The 20,942-nt window shown below is 44.8% G+C and overlaps 2 protein-coding genes across 2 annotated transcripts in view; one reads left to right on the top strand and one right to left on the bottom strand.

The window, feature by feature from the left end:
• Positions 1–20,942, top strand: part of BPGM (2,3-bisphosphoglycerate mutase) — a 38,594-nt gene that overhangs the window by 197 nt on the left and 17,455 nt on the right. The gene's annotated exons all lie outside the window — the stretch shown is intronic.
• Positions 3,627–10,281, bottom strand: LOC104830914 (aldose reductase-like). Its single transcript, XM_010566131.1, is given in 10 exon segments — positions 3,627–3,916; positions 4,385–4,467; positions 4,895–4,978; positions 5,519–5,600; positions 5,757–5,863; positions 6,329–6,451; positions 7,134–7,211; positions 8,542–8,658; positions 9,708–9,875; positions 10,225–10,281. Coding segments are annotated over 10 exon segments (915 nt in total). The 5' UTR covers positions 10,255–10,281; the 3' UTR covers positions 3,627–3,873.

Raw genomic sequence — 20,942 nt, 5'->3', positions numbered from 1 at the left:
AGCCGCCTCTTGCCCAGCTGGTTTAATAGTGACGGGTTGCGGGCTAGGGCAGGGGAAGATGGCGGAGCGGCGCCAGTGCTCTGGGTCCTCCCATATCCGGCAAACAAGGCTGCGCTTTGTCTCTGTAGACTCAACTCACACAGGTTAATGTGAAAGCTGAAATCAATTAAAAATCACAGAGGTGATGACCCCCCTGGAACGTGCAGTGGTGCGCCCTGCGGCCCCCTCCTCCCGGCGATAAGGGCTGGGGGCGGCTGTGCTCCCATCCAGCTTGTGACTGTGCGGGGTTCAGCTCCTGCAGCACCCTGTCCCTGTGCCGTGGGTTGTTCACGCAGATCTCGCTTGTGATACACGCTGGGGTGTTGCAACACGCTGCTGCAGTTCACCCCATCGGCTACCGGATGGAGAGCCTGCTTCGTTCGGTGGCACTTTGCCCCTCGGTTTGTCATCGGTAGAGGCAGGCTGTGTCCCAAAATGAGTCGATAAACAGGAGTCCCGGCGCAGGGCATGAGACAGAGGTCTCTTGCTCCCTCGCCGCTGGCTGTGTGGTTGCGGGCTGCCAGCCGTGGGCCGAGGAAGGGCTGAGCCCTTTTGGCTGGAGCAGCGTGTCCCCACGACAGCGATGGTGGCCTGGGCTGGTGCCAGGAGCCTTGTCACCCTGCATGCTGATGAAGTGAGATGGCTAGAGAAACCTCTGTGTGGCTGGCTTGTGAGTGTGGGGAGCACCCTGTTCCCTTCTCCAGATGGGATGAATGCAGCTTTCACTTTGGGGTAACTGAGCTTATGAGTAATTTGGAAAATAATGAGTTTAAACCACTTGATTTTAAATGTTGCACGGAAGTATTTGTTAGTATGTTTTCGAAGCTGCAGAAGAGTAGTGAGTTTTCAGTGAATGATCACATTGTCTCTCTGTCTTTAGGGAGATGCAGACCATATTTCAGAATGAAATATACAAGTGTAGAAATAAATGGTAGGTGACCTTTAATTTCACATTAGAAACTGACTTTGAAGTTTTGGAGAGGCAAAATACACTGTGATGAGGTAGTCACAGTGCAGTGAAAAAAACCTGATTTATCAGCAGGATCCTGTAAGTACTCCATATGGTATGTCAGGGCTGCTTGGGAGGCTTTGCAGTTTGCTTCTACTCGGAGAATTGATTCAGGTACAAGCATAAGTTCAGAGTATGTATAATGGTGCATTTTTCTCTGGGTGCCTCTCCCACAGCTGATGCCCAGGCTCCTTTTGCTTCATTTAACTGAAGGCAGACAAGATAATTATTTTTTCTCTTTAATCTTCCCCCTGTTTTGTGTCAGTGCCATCAGCTGTCCTCAGCAGGATGTGGTGTTTCAGTTGAATCACATAACAGTTATACAACTCAGGGCTTATCTTTCATCCTTTTTGGGGATTCCTTCTCCATAGATCTGCTCTGAGTCTGCTCAGCTTCTTGGGCACTGGTTCGTTGTTCAGAGAAGTCAGTGAAAAATGCAAAATGACACATTTTGCTTTGGCTGTGATGTACTTTCTCAAGAGAGCCTAGAGACCAGATGAAGTGCCAGTTTGCTCCTGCTCTCCTTTGTATTCCCAAGGCACTCAAGCTTGTGGTGCTATGCTGGTGATTTGTTAGCGTCAGCAGTGTCACATTCAGAAACAAGGGTGAGTGGGTTCAAGTCTTGGTGTAGGAACTGCCAGATTTTGTACTGAAGCAGCACGAAGGTGAACTGGTGCCATCAGAGAGTTGTGCTCTGCAAGCCTGTGAAAGCTTGCAAAGCCTGGCTGTTTGGCCAGTAAGGTGGGATCTCCTATAAGAAAGGGCAGAAAACCCTGCAGCGTTTGTTCTCATTCTTCTGAGGCTGTCTTTTTGGGGAGAGGTTTCAAAGCCTTGTGTTCCTGCAGCAAGGAGCTGGGTAGAGCGTGTGATGACAGATAATGAGATTTGGAGAGCACGGCTGAGAAATGCAATTTGTCCTTCCTCTTGTTTTCTTCTGAGATTTTTGTGCTGCTTCCTCTGTGGCCTGTCCGTGTTCTCCTGTGAAGGTGGGTGCTTGGTTTTCCCTAATGGTTTCTTGAATGAGAGATGTCTTGGTCTTTTAACAGAGGATTTTGAGCAGAAGGTTTGTGTTTTGCTTTGCCGTTTGCGCCTGCTGGTGTAAGACTTTCCCCAGATCATGCCAAGAAACAGGAGCAGTCAGTTGTTTCTCTGTCCTGAAGGTGTAGCTGGCATTGTCAGATGATGGTGGGGCCTTTGGGAAAGAAGTATACTGAAATAGGATGTTTATCTTGCTAAATGTTGTACAGTGATTTAACTTCCAGATGCTTGTTAAGGCAGGAATGCAGACAGGAGGATAGAGGCTTAATCCAGTTCTAAGACCTTGGCCTCTTTCTTGCATTGAGTTCAGATCGAGGCAGGAGCATCCTCTGAGGTCCCACCACCATCTCTGTGTCTTCTCAAGGGTTTTTTTTTAAGACTTCAGTCTTTGATAATTATGATATTTGGCTATTAATCTGTTGAGCTGGCAAAACTGTGTACTTAAAATAAAACTCTAGAAACGAAACTATGAGCATATACTCTCACTCTCTGTGACAGATCCAGGTTAATTTGCCCACCCTAAGCGGGCAGCTCCTGTCTGCGCATCCCTGACACATAGGCCTGATTCAGCAAGTTGATATGGCTAAACCCCTCTGATGTCTTCTTTCTTTCAGTAGGTTGTTGTATGTGCCCTCGGATGAGAGGAGATCCTTCAGGTGGGAGCAGGAGAGCCCTTTGGCATGGGTGGGATGGGGCAGTAAGTGCTGCCATTAGCCAAGGAGTGTCTGGATGAATTTGTGTGACTGTGCCCACAATGGTGGCTCTGCTGTGAGTTAGAGCAAGTGTTTGAGCAGGAGCTTTCCAAGGGAAAGAGGGTGGTTGTGAAGGGTGGTAGAACTTCCCTACATCTTTGGCTCCCACACCATATTAAATAGTGTACCCTTACTGGGTTCAATAACTCGGTGTATTTTTTTTGCAGGACGGATGTCTTACTTCTGCCTGGAGATTGCTGAGGGCTTTGTGGGCTGCTTCCTTCAGGAAGCTGAGAAACACATGGTCTTGGATTATCTTTGTGAATTGAAAGTGGAAATTTTGGGGAGAATATCCTAAGTGCCGGCAATTTGGGCACAGCACCGAGGGGCTGAGCCTCTCCTGTGCAGGGGCAGACACCTAGGTTGTGTGGCATCTAAAATGCACTCCAGGCACTGCTGGGAGCTGGTGGCTGGTGGGGAGGGGGCAAGGTGGGTCTCCTCTGAGAGCTGGCTGCCCTCTGGTCCCTGCAGGAGAAAGTGCCAAGTGGCTTTGCTGTCCCAGGGAGGATTCGTGTCCCCAAGGTGCAGGTGACTGCAGGCGACCTTTCTGTGCGTCTCTGGGTTAGGAGGGTTTTGGGTTTTTCCTACACTAGATGGAAGACTTTCAGCCAATTATGTTTTTGCATTTTAAAGTCAATTTTACTTAAAATATGGGACACTTCTGATGAAATTGTGGATGCATGGGGTTTGCCAACATCTGGTTTCTGCTGATGCAAGACTGAAGGCAATCACTGAACAGTGGTACAAACTCTCTCCCCATTTTCTGCTTAGCACTTCTGCTTAGGCTCTTCAATAGTAATCCTCTCTTCTATTAAGCAGAAAATTATTACACCCCACATTTTGATCTGTAGAAAATACTTTTTCCTTCTTCCAAAAAAAAGAACTCAAACAAATTTCATGGGATAAACATCTCATGTCTTCACTAGCAGCAGCAAGGCAGATGCAGTAAGAAAACTAGATAAATAGACAGCTCAAAGTTAGAGTAGAGACACGTGAGACACCAGAGGTCTAGTGAAGGCCACGTTACAAGCATCTTCAGTATTCTGCATGGAAAGGGTACTCCTTGTGAGTTTTGGACCTGAAAGAAATCAAAGAGACAATGTTATTTTCATGGGTGACCTAAATGTTACATAGAGATGCATTGGGTGCATGGAGGAGCCACCAAGGGAAGATCTGCATCATGTAATTACAGGGAGAATATGTGGAGATATGTGTCCTCATTTCTCTAATACAGATAAAGATGAAATGACCATCCAGAACTTATTTTTTTTGTAATTCAAGTTACAGAGAGTTTCCTGGAAACTGAATTCAAAATGAGAGTGTAGTTTGTTTTCTTTCTTTGTTTTGTTTTGTTTTGTTTGTTTTTAAAATGAAACTATTAAGACCTCTCCTGAAAAAGTATTTTTGGGACAAAGCAATTGGAATTTGAGTTGGTATGATTTTTAAATAAACTGAATTTCATGCTACCTAGTAACTGTGACACAAAATTCCCTGTAAAGCATATTCAAAATTTTAGAGTTGGAAGGAAACAAGCAGTGTCACTTACATGCTCATTGCGCAGATCCTCCAGTTTCTGTTAAAGCTGAGAATGGTTGCCATCTTCTTTTCAGTCAATTCAAAGTCAAACACCTAACAAGAGAAAGACAAGATGAGAGACCAGCTCCACACTGGAGGGTCTATTTTCAGTCATGGACCGCTGAATTAACAAGTAGAGGAACAACTTGTTTTATGGACACAAGAACTATTTTATGAACATTGCTTATTCTATATAAGACTTTTCTGGCCTGTTACTGTGTGTGGGCTCCAACTAAGCTATGCTTGCTGATTCATCCACAAGCCACTGAACAGGAAATATCATATAAGACCCGTTCACCTGTCCCCTCCAAAAGCAGGCCTGGCTTAACACTCAGTAGTAGGTAAGCATAAAGAAAGAAAAAGCCTAGTCCTTTTGTCTGAGGAGGACTTGGGAAGGGTGAGAAAGGATCACTGCTTGCTCTGCAGGGAGAAGCTATGCCGTCCCTGAAGGGCAGCACCCAGGCCACTCATAATCACTCACCTTGAGGTTCTCCACAATGCGCTGTGGTGTGACGGACTTGGGAATTGCAATCACATTTCTCTGGATCTGGAAGCAAAGGAGAACCTGCAGGAACAGACAACTAAGTCAGAGAGAGGATGGCTCCTGCTCTGGAGGAAGCAGACAGAGCCTGTTCCAACAGCTGTTTGCCATCAAGTGTATATTTCAGTAGAAATAAACCCTTTCTGTGGAGCTACAATTCAAATAATTCCTGTCCCTCTGGCCTAGGTAGCGCTTCCAGGAGAGCAAAGAGAGAAGTGGTGGAGGCCCACATGGAAGGCCTCCTTTCCCATTCAGTTTTGGGAGAGTCAACTCCTTTTCTTCCCACCCAGACTTCTAGCAGTCCATGCAAGGCTTACATTCTCTGCAGGAGGACTTGAGAGGAGAACTGACATGTGAAGATGGGTCAAGAATCTTTCTGAGGGCCAAAGAGATAATAGTAGCATGTCTTGCAGACCATATTATAAAAAATCTGCATTGTTAGGGAAAAATCAAAGGAGTGCAGAATTCATGAGGAATGGATGGAGGTTCTACCCACTCCGCAGCTCTGTTTTCCTTAATGGCTGTGTTACAGGAAGGAGTACCCACTGTACTGCACTTACCTACCTGTGCTGGTGTTTTGTTGTGCTTCGCTGCAATCTCTTTGATCCTGGGGTCATCCAGAAGGGAAGGATCCTCTGGCTTAGCCCTACATAGAGAAATCAGTGGCAAGAAACCTCCATAGAAAGATCCAGCCTAGCAACTGAGATCTGTATCTAGATGAATGATTAATAGTGCACTTGTAGTCTCAATGTTACAAGCATAATCCATGCCAGCTCCCTTGCAAAGCACAAAGCAATCTTACCATGGTCTGTCAGGAGAGCCAAGGGGACAGTATGCTGTCACAGCAATACCTTTGGATTGACAGTACTTGATCAGCTTCTCCTGGGTGAGGTATGGATGACATTCAATCTGCCAACACAAAGGCACAGAGGCTGATAGTGGCAGAACTGTTGTAATATTGTTGTGCCCCATGGATTATCTCCTAATACAATTAGAGGCTGCCTTTTCCCCTAATTTGCTAGTGGCTTGCATGATAATATGCATTCTTAGTATTGAAGACACCTATTTTTATACAAAGTGCTTATACAGTTTTTGCTGGGGAGGGGTTTCACAAAGCTCATCTCCAGGTTCTTTATTCTTCCAGAAAGAATGTTTCCAGGGAAATACTCCAACGTTCATAAACAGTGGTTCAGCAAGGCGAGACGACCAAGGAAGTATCCAAGTGCCTTGTGTACTCAGAAATATCTAGAGAGCAGGATTTAGAGTACATGCTGTTGTCTACTTTATTCTTCCTTTTTCCATCTCCTCATTCAACAGTAATCAGATCTTTATAATCCCTGAAAACTATTCACCTGCAGTCACTTAGCAGTTTACCTGGTTATTTGCAGGCTTGTACTTCAGTCCTGGTTTGTTCAAGATTCTTTCAATCTGCTCATGGTTAAAGTTGGAGATTCCAATGGCTTTTACCAGACCAGCATCCACCAGCTCTTCCACGGCCTAACACAAAGTGGAGCAAAATCATCATCTGGTATGCAAGACAGATCATGAAGAAGATGTTCTTCCTGATGTGGCTTGTTTCCTGTCATGAGTAGCACAAAATAACTACTTAGAGTTGCAAAGTTCTCTGAGGGAAGAGCAGGTACTGGTACGTTAGTGCTGTCTCACCCAAGCCCAAATTTTCATTCCCTCAGTTTGTGGAAGTTCACACCAAGTTGCATGAGGAAAAGAACAACAACACTCAATAATCCACTATTGTGTAAGAACTGGAGGGCTGTGCCCCACACCGTAGGCAAGATCTCAACCTAAAAATGTCTTTATTTCTGTAAAATTTATTTGAGCAATTCAAGAAGGGTGCAAGAACTGTGGTGAAGACAATTGTGCAGTTGTTATGGTTGAGCAACGAACTTTTTCTAACTTCAGCTTGGTCTGCAGCTCCACTGAAAGTGATTGTGCAGGTCACTGGGGGTCAGGCAGTCAAATAAGTCACTTGGGGGAATAGGAACAACTAGGTAATGACTAAGCATAGACATTATGAAAAGCTACTTTGTACTGCCTTATGTTCCTTCCAGCTATTTTTGCATGCGTGAGGCAACAGTTCTGTGACTGCTGAAGGTAATGAAAACATGGAAGAGACTAATGAGGACAGAGGACATGTCTCTTCTGCTGTGGCTGAACTTACTTCCCATGTCTGTAGAACATCAGTGTTGCTAGGTATAGACATGCCTTTGTCATCTTTGGGAAACAGCTCACCTCCTGCCTGTCACTGGGAGAGAAAATGCTTGAAATAATCTCTGTTGGGATGCTAGCTATGTAAAAGGACCAAACAGGAATGTAAGGAGCTAAAGCTAATAGTGCGTGAAGAAAACGGAAGTAATTCTCATAGTAACTAAATTAAATCTTCAGTCATTTCTTAGTTCATGCAAGGTCACGACATTTTTGCCACCTACTATCCCAACAAAGACAGGTATTTCTGCTGGACCCATTGAAGTGATGATCTACAAAATGCATGCAGCAAAGCAAGGTACTCATAGAACAATATCCTGGAGTCTTACATGGGGTCACTTCATGTATTGTTCTGTTATGCATGTTTAGGAATAATAGCTTCTTTAGTTGTTTTTAAAAAGTTATATGGAGGATTGACTTTGGTCCTGTGAACATACACATTTATACTGGAGTATACTTGCTGAAAAAGGTACTGCTAACAGATTTCCCATGGGGACGCTCACGGTTTAAGTTGCTGTATTAGGAAAACTAGAACAGCCTGTAACTAGACAGTATGGCCAAAGTGTTTTGAATGATTGGAATTTTCTAGATGCCACAATATTATGCAGTTTCACTTGGCAGCTTTGTCCACATAAAGCTAACCAAAACAATATTGAGAGAATGAAATGAAGCTGAGCTCAAAAGTATTAGGTAGAATAGAGATTTTGATCCGGGTGTAGCAGAAAGGAAAGGCTAAGGGTATGTGTGTATATATATATATATGCACAAACTGACATAGATCATTTGAAGTACACATAGTCTGTGAAAGTTCGGTATCGAAAAGCCTCATCTTTTGAAATCCAAGGTCTGTGAAACAACACTAAGGCTCCTACAGGCAAGGTCAGCTCAATCTGGACTGTATTAAGTACTTGGTGATTTAAGAGAGAAATGGAAAACAGAAGCATTTTCTTTCGCTCTGCGATTCTGTAACATGCAGAGGAAAGAATTTCTGTCAGGCAGCAAAGGACAACCCTCCTTCCCGCAAGGGGTAATTTTCAGATGAGCATGCTTTGGATTTGTAAAAGAAAGGGAAAGTGGCATAGCTTATGCTTGCAGCTGGGAGGCCTGACCTTAGTGCTAGGTCTGCCTCTTCAACTTTCCAAAGGGCAGAGGATGCTGTGCAAGCAGTGGTCTCGGGGGCAGAGATCAAGAGCCTGGCTCACGAGGCCAGGGTAAAGCTGAATGAGCAGCACTGGACCAGTGCTGGTGCACACAACAGACACATGGTTTTTCAGGACTGCTGCAGCAGTAGTGCTACAAGCATTACGGGCAGTTTTGAGGAAGTCTCCCAGGAGGGAAAGCCAAGGGCACTGCTGTTACTGTACCTTGAACCCAAGAGGCCAGTGCATGAGGTAGAGATCCAGGTAATCCAGTTTCAGGTCAGCAAGAGTCTTCTGGCAGGCTCCCTTCACCAGAGGCTTGTCATAAAATGTGCACCACAGCTAGAGACAAAAAGCCAAGGCATTCCGTGACCTCCTGGGTTAAAGCTCTCTGGTGCTCTCCTGCACAGGACAGAAATGCTCCATCTCCTTTGGAAGGTGATGTGGAATGAGGCCATCCTAGTGCTCTTCAGATGGGCCTTGCTCTGTGATGGGACTGGCCAGTGACACTGAAGGCAGTATGTGCAGTGGCAGTATACATGATCAGACAGATCTGTAGAAAAAACTCCTATTGCAAGGTCAGATTTTTGTGCAAGAGGATGGCTTAGCTCAAGAAAGCTTTCTTTCAGATTTGACCATTTGTACGTTTCCTGTAAAAAATTTAGCAGGCAAAGCCAAGAAAATATAACACAAGCCACAAAGAAGTAGTTGGCACCAACCTTTACCAAGGTACGAAGCAACTTCAGAATCCAGCTAAATAGCCTGTTTTTCTTAACAAGCAAGAGAAAGAGAACCCACCAACCACACCTTCCTTGGGACATGTGCTGAGCAGATTACACTGTCCCAAGGTGCCCAGAACCTCATCTTCCTCACACGGCAGAGACACCCCTTCGGCAGGACTGCAAGCCCGGCTGCTGGAACAAGCACCGGCCACTGCCAGGCTCGTCTACTCTGCTGTGCTTTAGCAGTCAGTGCGGTGCCATTACCAAACTTGTTCTGCCTCTGTGTCAGTCCTTTACAGCGAGCGATCTCAGACGTCTGCGTCTCTGGTTTCTACCTTGCTTGGTGCTATGTGGTCCACTCTACCTTTTTCTGCTTCCCTTCTTCTGCCTCAATGGGTCTGCAGATGGCCTCCATCGCCCAGCACTTCTGGGTCCCAGCGGAGTGCCAGACCACAGCAGGGTGCCAACACAGTGGATCCTTCCTAACTGTCCATACAGAATGGGGGGAAGCAGTAAGCTTGTATCGAGAGTGACTTGAATGATGCTATGAATTGCTTTATCCTGTAGCATAAAGATTATTTCCAGTACTTAAGCTTCCTACTGTGAAAATACTGGAGGCAAAGCATTCCCCCACCCCTGCTCCAGGGTGGAAGATCATCAGATCCTTACCTTACTGACAATGAAGAGGTCTTCTCATTTCACAACACCTTCCTTGATTTTCTGGTGGATCCCTTCCCCAACTTCTTTCTCATTCTGGTACCTGTAGGCACAATCAAAGTGGCGGTACCCAGCATCGATGGCAGTCATCACTGCAGCTGTTACTTTCCCAGCTGGAGACTAAAAATAATGCATAAATCTTAAGAATCTCAAATCAGTATATGTTAAATACCTGTATCGTAGCAAAACAAAAATAGGAAAACCACCTTACTGAAAGCAATACCCCCCTGCCCCAGGTTGGTTGTTTTTTTTTTCTTTACAAGAGCAGTATTTCTTGCAGTTCTAAACATGGGGCTTGAAGCCAGTCTCCAGCCGTTTATCTGTAGCCCCACTCCAACGGAGGTTCAGCCCAACAGCCAGGTAGAGCAGAGCCCCCAACACCAGGGCAGTTCTCCAGAGCTGGACCTGGGGAACCATGTTTTGTGCCAGGCAGCTCTGCAATACTGGTGCTTTTCTCTGAAGCTGTTACCTGCCAGGTGCCCAGCCCCACGAGGGGCATCTTGGCTGTGGTGCTCAGCTGCACGTAGGTCGCCGTGGCCCTGCACGCCATCTGGGAAGCCCCAGCGCAGCCGCCTCTTGCCCAGCTGGTTTAATAGTGACGGGTTGCGGGCTAGGGCAGGGGAAGATGGCGGAGCGGCGCCAGTGCTCTGGGTCCTCCCATATCCGGCAAACAAGGCTGCGCTTTGTCTCTGTAGACTCAACTCACACAGGTTAATGTGAAAGCTGAAATCAATTAAAAATCACAGAGGTGATGACCCCCCTGGAACGTGCAGTGGTGCGCCCTGCGGCCCCCTCCTCCCGGCGATAAGGGCTGGGGGCGGCTGTGCTCCCATCCAGCTTGTGACTGTGCGGGGTTCAGCTCCTGCAGCACCCTGTCCCTGTGCCGTGGGTTGTTCACGCAGATCTCGCTTGTGATACACGCTGGGGTGTTGCAACACGCTGCTGCAGTTCACCCCATCGGCTACCGGATGGAGAGCCTGCTTCGTTCGGTGGCACTTTGCCCCTCGGTTTGTCATCGGTAGAGGCAGGCTGTGTCCCAAAATGAGTCGATAAACAGGAGTCCCGGCGCAGGGCATGAGACAGAGGTCTCTTGCTCCCTCGCCGCTGGCTGTGTGGTTGCGGGCTGCCAGCCGTGGGCCGAGGAAGGGCTGAGCCCTTTTGGCTGGAGCAGCGTGTCCCCACGACAGCGATGGTGGCCTGGGCTGGTGCCAGGAGCCTTGTCACCCTGCATGCTGATGAAGTGAGATGGCTAGAGAAACCTCCGTGTGAGTTTACAGAGGAAGAAGTAGATCCTTTTCACCCATACACACAAAGGTGATGGTGTCTAGGCTTCACAGGCTGGGAAGTGAGACACAGGGGAGGACAGGGAAGTTCACACAGGGCATGCGTGGCAAAGGTGAGAAGTAAAATTAAGCACCCATTTTTTCCCAGGCTTAACAGGACCATCCATTTGATAAAATTCTAGAGTTGCCTGTTTTTTCTTTTCACTCTCACTTCTCCTTGTTTTATTAGTACAGGCAACAGGCATGTCTCTATGGCCTGTTTTTTAGTGCCCTCCATAAAGGAGAGTTTCATAATGCAGAGAGAGACATGTGAGTGTAGTAGAGTAAAGGTGCCCTGTAACTACATGGTGTTTGTGGATGTCGTATACAATTAGTGTCATAAACTAATACATCTTTTTGCACAAAAATAGAACAGGATCCAGGTAAAGGATGGGAGGATGTATTTTAATGTTTGCACACACGGGGGCAGAGTTAAACTTGTGTGTGACTGCTGCTTTTGAATTTCTTCAATAATCTCTCAGATTGAATTGCGTATCGCATTCCTTAGATTTTGTAATAATGAGAAGGTGGAAATCTCTCTTCCTCTGTCTCTTTTCCTAAAAAGGATAAGAAGAGAAAAAATGAAAGTGGCTTACATTTGTAATAAATAAATAGGCATGAAAATTTCCTGGTACGGACCTAAAAGATACAATCTGAGTTTTGAAGAGGAAATTAGCAATTATCACTAACATACCGACTCTCTGAATTGTCTGATCCTTAAATTAAAAGCACAGAAAAGAATTTCCTTTTCCCTGCTGTCTTTTGCACTGAATGAGACTGCTTTTCCTGCCTCAACTCACCGCTCTCTTTCAAAGAAGTTGCAAAACTTGCACTGCTAAGCATTGTTATGCGTGGCAGGGCAATCAAGTCTGTTTTCTGCCTGCTGTTAACGGGGCACTTACAACATGTTGTGTATCCCAGGGGAAACAGTAAGACTGTCTAAAATTTAGAATGCTTGGATTTACTATGACCGGTAGCACTCTATTGTGCTCAGCACCTCCAGCTTGTTTTTGACTGCAGCAGTCAATGGGGATTGTGGGCTGTCTACAGCTCGTAGAAAGCAGTATGCCCTGTACAGCATACTGGGTTGTTAACTACACATTTGCGGCCAGAGGCTACTTCCATTGGGAGATTTGCCATTGATTCAACAGCATCGGAGCAAGCCTTTTGTTAAAATGTCTGCCAACAGTGTCAGCTCGCTCTCTGTTCAGCCAGTCTAATACCAAACTCTGTCTAACCTACTTTGTGTATTGACCCTGATGTCCTCAGAATGGCTGGACATCAAGATTTCAACACCGTGTACGTTTTCTAGTGCTTCATCACCAGAGACCCCCTCTGTTGCCACCCTGCAGCTCATGATGCAGCCGTGGTGGTGGCTCAGGCACAATGGGGAAGACAAAATTCCTTAGGATCTGCATCCCAGCCTTGGCCTGACCGTGCTGGCATCTGGGGGAAGGAACCAAGAACAGCAAGAACAGTAAGAACTGATCTTTTCCCAAGCACTTTCCCTACTCTGTGTAGTGTAAACCAGTGGGCTCAAGCTGATTGAATGGGCACTGGGATATCATGCCAGGCTAAGAAAGCAGAGCTGCTAAAAATGTTTTTTTTTTTTGGCCTGTTTTTATACTTCTGCTCAATCACTGTGTGTCACCCTCTGGATAGAGATGGACTTCCCAGAAACAGTAGTCACATCCTGACATTTCCACAGCATTGGACACACAAGAAGCCTGAAGCAATATCTTTTGGTTTCTGAGGAAACCCCAGCCAGTCTGGCTCTGAAGCTGTAGTAACTATTACTGTTATAAATAGAGGAAATAAGGGAAAGTCTATGGAACATCAGCTTGAAACTACCCTGAAGAGCAACCTTTTAACTTGGCAGAACTGCAGGAAGCTACAGTTTTGAGAGCTGCATCAAATGGGGTGGTTTGGTGATAAAGAGAAATGTGACTTGCCAACAAGTGGGTACCTCAGGGTAAATAAGACAGGAAGAGATAGTTAATAAACTGTCAGGCAGTGGGGAGCAGACCCCTGGAGGCAGTGGAGGAGGTGTTGACAGCAGACAAGGGCAAAACAGGACATGTTCACAGTACTCCCAAAGTATAATATGGTTACATTTTCTTCTGAGTCTTGTCTACATGAAAATCTTGCACTGTTTCATTATGTTGATGCAAATGCCTTTTTTTGGACACATATCAGTTAAAGTACGTTGTATATTGATTTAGCTTAAATCTGTTCCTTACCACTTCAGTTAAAACAGTAGAAAGCACTCTTCAGCAAAATAACATCTATCCTCCCACAGACTTAGCATTAATTTAACAGCATCAGTTTTTTAACTGGTTTAATTAAACTGCAGCTTCCTTGCACAGGCCAGGACTGGTTGCTGCGGAGGCAGAAGCATGTCAGTGTCTTTTGTGTCTCTTCTTGAACTTGTAAAAAAAAACCTTCTGGTCATAGACTGGAGAGGTGGATTAATGTGGCACTGGCAAATACTTCGCTTGATTTTCTCTAGGTCAAGCCTTGTGAAAAGAGCAGGTGCCAAAGCATCAACAAAGACCGTACCTTCTCAGTTGTTTCTGTGGAAGAATGGGCTTTGTAATGAGGGGATAAGCAACTTGAGTTACATAGGAAGGACACCATGGCCAGCCTCCAAACCCAACTCATCTACAAATGGAAAATTTGCCCATCCCAGACCTACATTCCTGTCCAGTTCTGTTGGTAGGCATGGTTATCACAGGAACGAGATTTTCCTTTCTCGTATATGAGACTGTAGGTTTTCCAAAGTGCATCACTTTTGAGAACAGTCTGCTCTTTTTCTTGCCAAGTGGACGCTCTTGTCCTTGCGGAAAAATATTTTCATGCTCCATTTCAAGTTTCAGCAATCAGACGTGTCTAGTTTTGACAAGAAAAGGGGTACTTCAAATGCCTTAAGAGTGGAGGAAGGGATATGTTTTCCATTTGTGAAACACAAAAGTGTTGAAAATATTTTCCTCATGTTTGAAAAACAAAACAAAATGAAGCATACAGTAAAACCAATGAGTTCATCTTGATTAGGAACAGCATGAAAAATACCACTGTGGAATCTGTGCAATTAGAGCTGAATAGAAATTGCTTTATAACCTGAACTCGTACACAACAGGGGAGCCAGGTTGTTTTAGCTGACTGAGTTACTCAGGTTTTGTGAATACGAGAGCAGAACCTCCTGGTCTTTCTCCCGTCACATGGCATACCCGTGGGCAATATGAACATTTAGTGGGTATGTGGAAGGTCCAGTGATTCCCACAAAAGTTTGGCTTATTGTCCTTCACTAATCCATGGATCTGCAGTTATTTCGCTGTATGCTCCAGGTTTGCTGTAGGGTTGGTCAGATGGGCTTCTGCATTCTCAGCATCTGTCATTTCCAGAAGTAATTCAGGGCATGCAGGGAGGAGGGCATGAGCTGCAATTTGTTCTGGCAGGATGCTTCCAGCTATTATCTTGCCTGGGGACTCTCACTTGTCCTGTAACCAGAACATGTCTGTCACCCGAGGGGCTGGGAAAAGATGGTGGCCAGGTGTGGGTTGCTGCAGAAGCCAGGAAAATTAATTTGGCCTGTGTGTGCTCCCAGCTGCCCCCATAAACTAGATGTAAGCCAGAAGACCAGATTAAGTGGCTTCTTCATGTCTAAAGTTTGTGAGCACCTATATGTTTAGAAGGGAAAGAGACCTTGGTCAGATAGCATGGGCCTCGTTTTATGGTACCTTTATAGAGGTATTATAACCCCCTGCCAAAAAAAAAGATAGGTAGTTTGTTACCAGTTATATGCTACTTCTGTAATTGCCTTCTTAAGAAGGGCAGGACCCTACTGCCCAGGTTTTTTTCTCACAGATCATTGAATTGATCTTGGCTCAGTTACTTATTTGGTATTTTGCAGATGCAGACTTCAACAGGGAAGAATAATGACAGTAGTACTGAATGTTTAAACAAGTACTTGACCTATCCAAAGTGCTAAATGTTGGATAGTACCTCGTGTCTCTGGGAAGCAGAAAAGTGTCTTTTTTGTAATATAAAAAGGAGATGCTGAATTACAGGCAAAATATTTTTTTCCACGCTGTTCTGTGGACAGCTAGATCTGATGGCATTAGAGAGGAATAGACTAATTCTGAATCAAAAACCAGTGGAAGTCAGGCACAAAATTATTTAAATAAATGGATTTCCATGTAAGTAAAACAGATGTGAGATGAAAATTAGAATTGAAAAATTCTGGGAAGTTGGATATCCTGACTCCCCATCCATGCATGATTTGTTAGTCCTGGCTGCCTTTCTACTCATGCTCCTTTTTCATTAAAGAAAGGGGGGTGGGTGGGCGGAGAGCATGAATTAACTTGTGATACACAGCTATTTATTTAGCAACTTACCACCTAAAGTTTCCTGGGAAACAATCATGTAAAAGAGAGGCCTGATTTTGTTGCCTTTTTAAGTCAAGAGCAACCCCACTGAATTCTGAGAATTTACAGTAAAATGGAAGAACAGTGTGACTCAGTCCTCTCTACTAATCATGACACATAGGACAGATTTTTTATATAGGAAACTCATTTTTGTGCTCCATTCAAAACCAAACTAAACATCAGTCGGGCTTGTTTTGTAAACTGGTATGCTGCAAGAGAGCCACATACCATGGAAAGAAAAGTAATATGCACAAGACAAATCTTTGTGATTTGTAGAGTGTTTGTGAGAAAACAAACATAATACCGACAGAGATAGCTCTGCACACACGCATCAGCAAGTTAACCCAGGGTTCATTGTAACATGGAAGTAAAAAACTTTAGAGCAGCTTCTTTGAGGTGAACCATTAATTTTTCATAGAAAGACATTAGTACAAGCGAACTTGAATATGTCTTGTGTGTGTTTGTTGTTCTCCCCATTCTCTGCAATGACATTGGAGTTCCCATTTTACCCTTTTGGTTATATTTGCCCAGATTCTTATGTGCTGTTACCATACTCTAGTATCAGCACTATCCAGTCTGTTTTCTAACTAACTTATCATGCCTTGACTAGACACCACCCTGCTGCTTTCTTTTTTTCAGAGGCCCTTTTAAATTATCTCTTCCCAGACAGTTTCTTACTGACGTCTGATGTCTGCAGCACTTTTTATGCTGTTTATCATGGGGGAAAAAAAGGCAGATTCATCATGGGATTTTCTTTGCCTTTGATACTGCTACAATAAGTTAATTTGTAAACCACTTCAAACCCACAAAATTTAAAAGTGAACATTGTAGATCTTCAGATTGTGTTTCTTGCTCTAGAAATGGGAAAACTTTTGATTGTGAGAAAGAATTTTGTTTTCCCAGCCATTGGCACCCTGTACAACTTCTTTCAGAGCTACTTTTGGGGGCTAGAACTGTATCCATGAGGGCTCCTTCAGAACATTGTGTTCCACACACTTTCCTGTAACATCTAGGCACCTGTTGTGGTAAGATGTTTATTTGAAGATATCCACGTAATGGTTTTGAGTGCATAGAGAATATAAGGATTTTCCCATGTGTATGTTTTCAGCTTGGGATATGCAGAAATACAATAATTTTTTGAGTTAAGGTTTCAGATGAACAGACAGAAGTCACATCTTTTACTTCAGGATAACATTACCAGTACCTAGCCATAGGGGTTACATTAGAAATTCAGTTCCCACTTTGGGTTTGCAATACGATGCTTCACATAGCAGCTTCCCTCCATCTGTTTTGCATATAATGAAGGCTTTTATGTATTTTCTTCCTCTTTCTCAGTCATTTATTTGGTACTTAATGATTCAGAAAAACTTCTGCATTTACTTAAAGACTAAAGCTATGATTCTGGTGACAAATGCAGGGTTAGTTTAAGTGCTTACACACTCCTCTTTTTTTTGAAGAGATTTCCCCCCCAAGCAATGGAGTTAGAGTAAAAAAAAAAAAAGTAGAATACTTTATTTGCCCTCCACATGGACTTACGTGTCGGGTTTTGACATAAAGAGAATCCACTCAGATGTGTGAGGTTATATATTGCCTCCATACCCAAACAGGATGAAAGCCCCACTGTATTTACATATGAAAGCAGCATTGTATTAGGCACTAGTAAAACAAAAGGTGAAAAAGGCCCTTTGCTGAGGAGCTTAAATTGTAATTGGGTGACTAACTGGTGTGCAAGGTACACCTCACCGCTCTGTCAGGTGCACCCCCAAGTTTTAGGTAATAATAGGCTTAGTTTAAGACGTGGTGGTGTGATATATTGGCAAATAAGGGTAGGTGTGTGATGAAAAATTACCCACGCATAGGTATGCTTGAGCCAAGAACATGTTGAGAACAACTTGTCTGGTTAACGCAAGACGCGGTCAGTGGCTCTAACAAAAAAACAGACGTAGGACTAGTGCATCCTTGCCTGCTACGTGCTCTCTGAGATCTGATGGAGAAGGCTTTATTTTCCTTGTATTAAAGACCAAGGTCTGGTGTATAGAGACGTATGAAGGACTTCGGGCCAACAGGACTGTGCAGCGCTTCACGTGAGCTGTGGCTGTGGTCTCAGGAACAAGGAAAACAGCTTCCAGTCCATGAATACACATTAAGTTTGCTTGGAATTCAGCTAAACAAGTGTATTTAGAGACTAGGCTTGGGTGAAAATGTGATATTGATATCTTCTGGACTTGCAGTCTTCCTTGGATGGAAAAAATGAAGCTGATTGAAAAAGCAGTGAACAAAGTGGTCTTTTAAACTGGAAAAACTGAGTAAGCAGAGGTGTAAAAAGAATAGGTAAGGAGACTGAAGGCATGGATGGGTAAGATGGCTGTGGTGTTATAAAGAAAGGTATCCTGCCTGGGTAGCACTGTCCTGCTAACAGGAAGGTTAATACACAGTGTGGGCTTCCCAGGCCCCTGTCCATGTTGCAGTTTATTTCTTGCAGGAAATAATGCTTGTGTTCAGTTTACAGGAGAAGAGATAACCAGTGTATTGAGGGGTGATGGGCAGGGAGATGGATGTAGTCAGAGTGATTTTACAATATAACAGTTCTGAATTGAGTCCTTTTGGGGAAATAAGAGGCTCTTATCTCTCTGCATAGTGTGTTGTACTCTCTGACCTTTCTCAATACAAATTTGGCCTCGAATGAAAGTGGACCATCAGAAAAGTTGCAGAGAAATCTGAGACAACAACAGCACAGGTAGCACACAGACAGAAGACAGGATCTAGGACTTTTGTCAAGGAAAAACTGTCAAGTGTTGAAAATGGCCTGAATGGGCCCACATACAAGAAAAAGGTGAGGATTGCTTGGGCACACATTTGGGTGGCATGCTGCTGGCAGCAACTGAAGGCGGAAAGGAGCAAGGAGAGTCTAGGAGGGAAGGCGCAAATTCATGCAGTAGAAAAACACCCAGGAGGAAGTTTTAGAGAGAAGGTTTCAGATTAAGGAGTGTGAGGATTTGACTACAGAAATTTCTTTTGAAGGTGAAATTATTAATGAAGACAGATCATGTATCAAATAGTTCTAAACAAGGACTTCAGGGTCTTCTGGAAATTACAATGGGTATGTCTGCAGTGCTTTATGGCAAATACTTGATCTAGCTTTGAACGAAGTAACTATTCTATGAAAAACTACCAAGGGCATGATCAGTGAAGAGCGCTCCTGTTTGCCACAGTTTTCAGCAATCATTAATTGGCCCTTCTTCTTTCCAGTTCTGTTTTCTTCTTTTTCTGCCTTGCTCAGCCTTTCTTCAGTGCGGTGCAGTTGCACTGGTGCCCTAGTGGAAGTTTATGTGTTGAGGAAAGGAGTTTCCTGAACTGCTCCTGCCATAAACATTCCAGCTAAACGCTACAGCCTGGAAGGGCTCCAGACCAGAGACCCTGAAAAACATAGCCCAGCTGGTCTGAGAGATAATAGCTGCCAAATGAGTGTAGCTGTCTGCAAAAAGTCACGCACTGGGATACCGCTTCGACTCTTTGGTCCTTGTGTAGTTTGAAATGTGAATCAAAGTCATTAGGCTGTTTTTGCCATGCCAATGAAATGGTCTTGTTTGAAGACGAATGGAGATAAGAAATCTGTATTTAATGGCCACGGAGGTCCTGGCTTGTGGCACAGGTTGCTGTCTACTCACTTGTAGTTATAACTGCATATTGGCATATTATGTTTCTTTCTGTTAATTGTATTCTTAATGATTGAAGTACAGCCAATACATAGTGCTGATACTCAAGAATAGGTATTTTTCTTTCTGCCTTTATGACCTTTGGTTCTTTTCCTTGCAAAGTCAATCAACCAGTTTGCCTGTGAGGCACCCATATTCAGAGCTGTACCACTAGTATGTTCGTACAAGAGGAGACAGGTTTGATCTGACTGGAGGCAGGGTGACTGCAGGTGTGTGATCACGCAGTGTGATGTGGGAGTGTTTCTCTTTACCAGTTTGAGCTGATGGGTGGCAAATCAAACTCTTCTGGTACAGTGAACTTTATTTCATTTATCACTACTACTACTAAATAAATATTTTATTTATTTATCACTACTTTGATTGTGTAGGCTGGACTGGCTTTGCACTGTAGGTTCTGGCTTAGACAAAGTTGATGATAGAGACAAAAGGCAATTGTTAACTTTAAAGTTAGTGGGTGAGATGAAAAGGATTATATGTGTAACTGTAAGTGCAATTCACATCCAGTGGAAATAATTTGCAGAAGTAGCAGATTTTATTGTGGTTCTGTATTGAGGCTAGGCATAGCTCTTTTTATCACGAAAAGCATTGAAAATGTTCCCCCCGAGATGCAGAATGCTTTCCAGAGCTTCCCAAATAAATGAGGAACAAAGTCAGTGTAGTAACCACCCAAGAGACACAGGATGCTGCTCACCGACAGCTTGGCCACTCTTACCACTTAGCAGACGTAGTGCTGTGCCATGCCGAGAGCCTAGTGAAACAGCGTTTCATCTGGCTGGTCCTTCTTTCCCACTGACACTTTAGGATCTAATCCCTGTCAGTGCAAAACAAAACAGCCTTTCTCCTGACAGCACTTTAGAGACATTATTTTAATGCCTCTGCCCCATTTTTTCTTAAATTTCCTTGTGTTGCTTTTTCCTATCGGAATGTGAATCTCCCATCTTTCATTTTTGTGCACTATCATTTTAACCTATTAAAAATGGAAGATCACCTCCCTCTCTTTGTAGAGAGGGCGATCGAGCACATTGGGTATACATTCAGTTTGTGGCCCTTTAAACGTTACGTTGTGGCTGTTCAAGGGTAAGCGTTTAGAGAATAAAATGTGAATCTGTTTATGTGTAAAAGACGTGCTCTGCTTCTTTTTAAAAATAAAAGCAGACCTATGCGATAGGAGCCGCAAAGGACGCCACCTTCCCACGCCCTTTCTCTCCATTTCTAGCCCAAGCTGCTCCGTCCACTTGGTTTTGATTCCTTTGGATTGGAATTACAGCCTGTGAGTACCAGGGTAGTTAGCACGACGGTTAGAAGACTGACGTCTGTTTTCCTCCTGCTGATTTCACGACGACATTTTGGACCCTCGCTTCCCACCAAACCCAAAAGGTCCTAAAGCCAGATGACAGGTGAGCCGTGCCTGGGAAAGACCCCGCCCGATGGCCCCGGGCCCCGTTTCCTCACCTCCCGGGAACGAGCTCGGGTGCCGGACGGCAGCCCTGGGCGTCGGCGCTGCGCCCCTTCCTCGGTTCGGGGGAGGCTCGGGGCGGGGGGGGAGCGGGAGGGACCCAGCGGCTGCGGGCAGCCCAGCTCCTTCCCTCGCCTCCTCCCCGCCGCGCCAGGCGAGCGAGCCGCCGTCTCCCTCCCTCCCGCCGTCGCACTAGCCCGGCCGGGGCGGTGGGCGAGGAGGTGGGGATGCGCCGGGGGTGGACGGGGGGCTCCGGAGGAGCAGAGCCC

The sequence above is a fragment of the Haliaeetus leucocephalus genome, unplaced genomic scaffold (genome assembly GCF_000737465.1).
Source record: "Haliaeetus leucocephalus isolate CR32 unplaced genomic scaffold, Haliaeetus_leucocephalus-4.0 Scaffold206, whole genome shotgun sequence".
Classification (NCBI taxonomy): domain Eukaryota; kingdom Metazoa; phylum Chordata; class Aves; order Accipitriformes; family Accipitridae; genus Haliaeetus; species Haliaeetus leucocephalus.
This window is presented reverse-complemented; position numbering and strand designations above follow the sequence as displayed.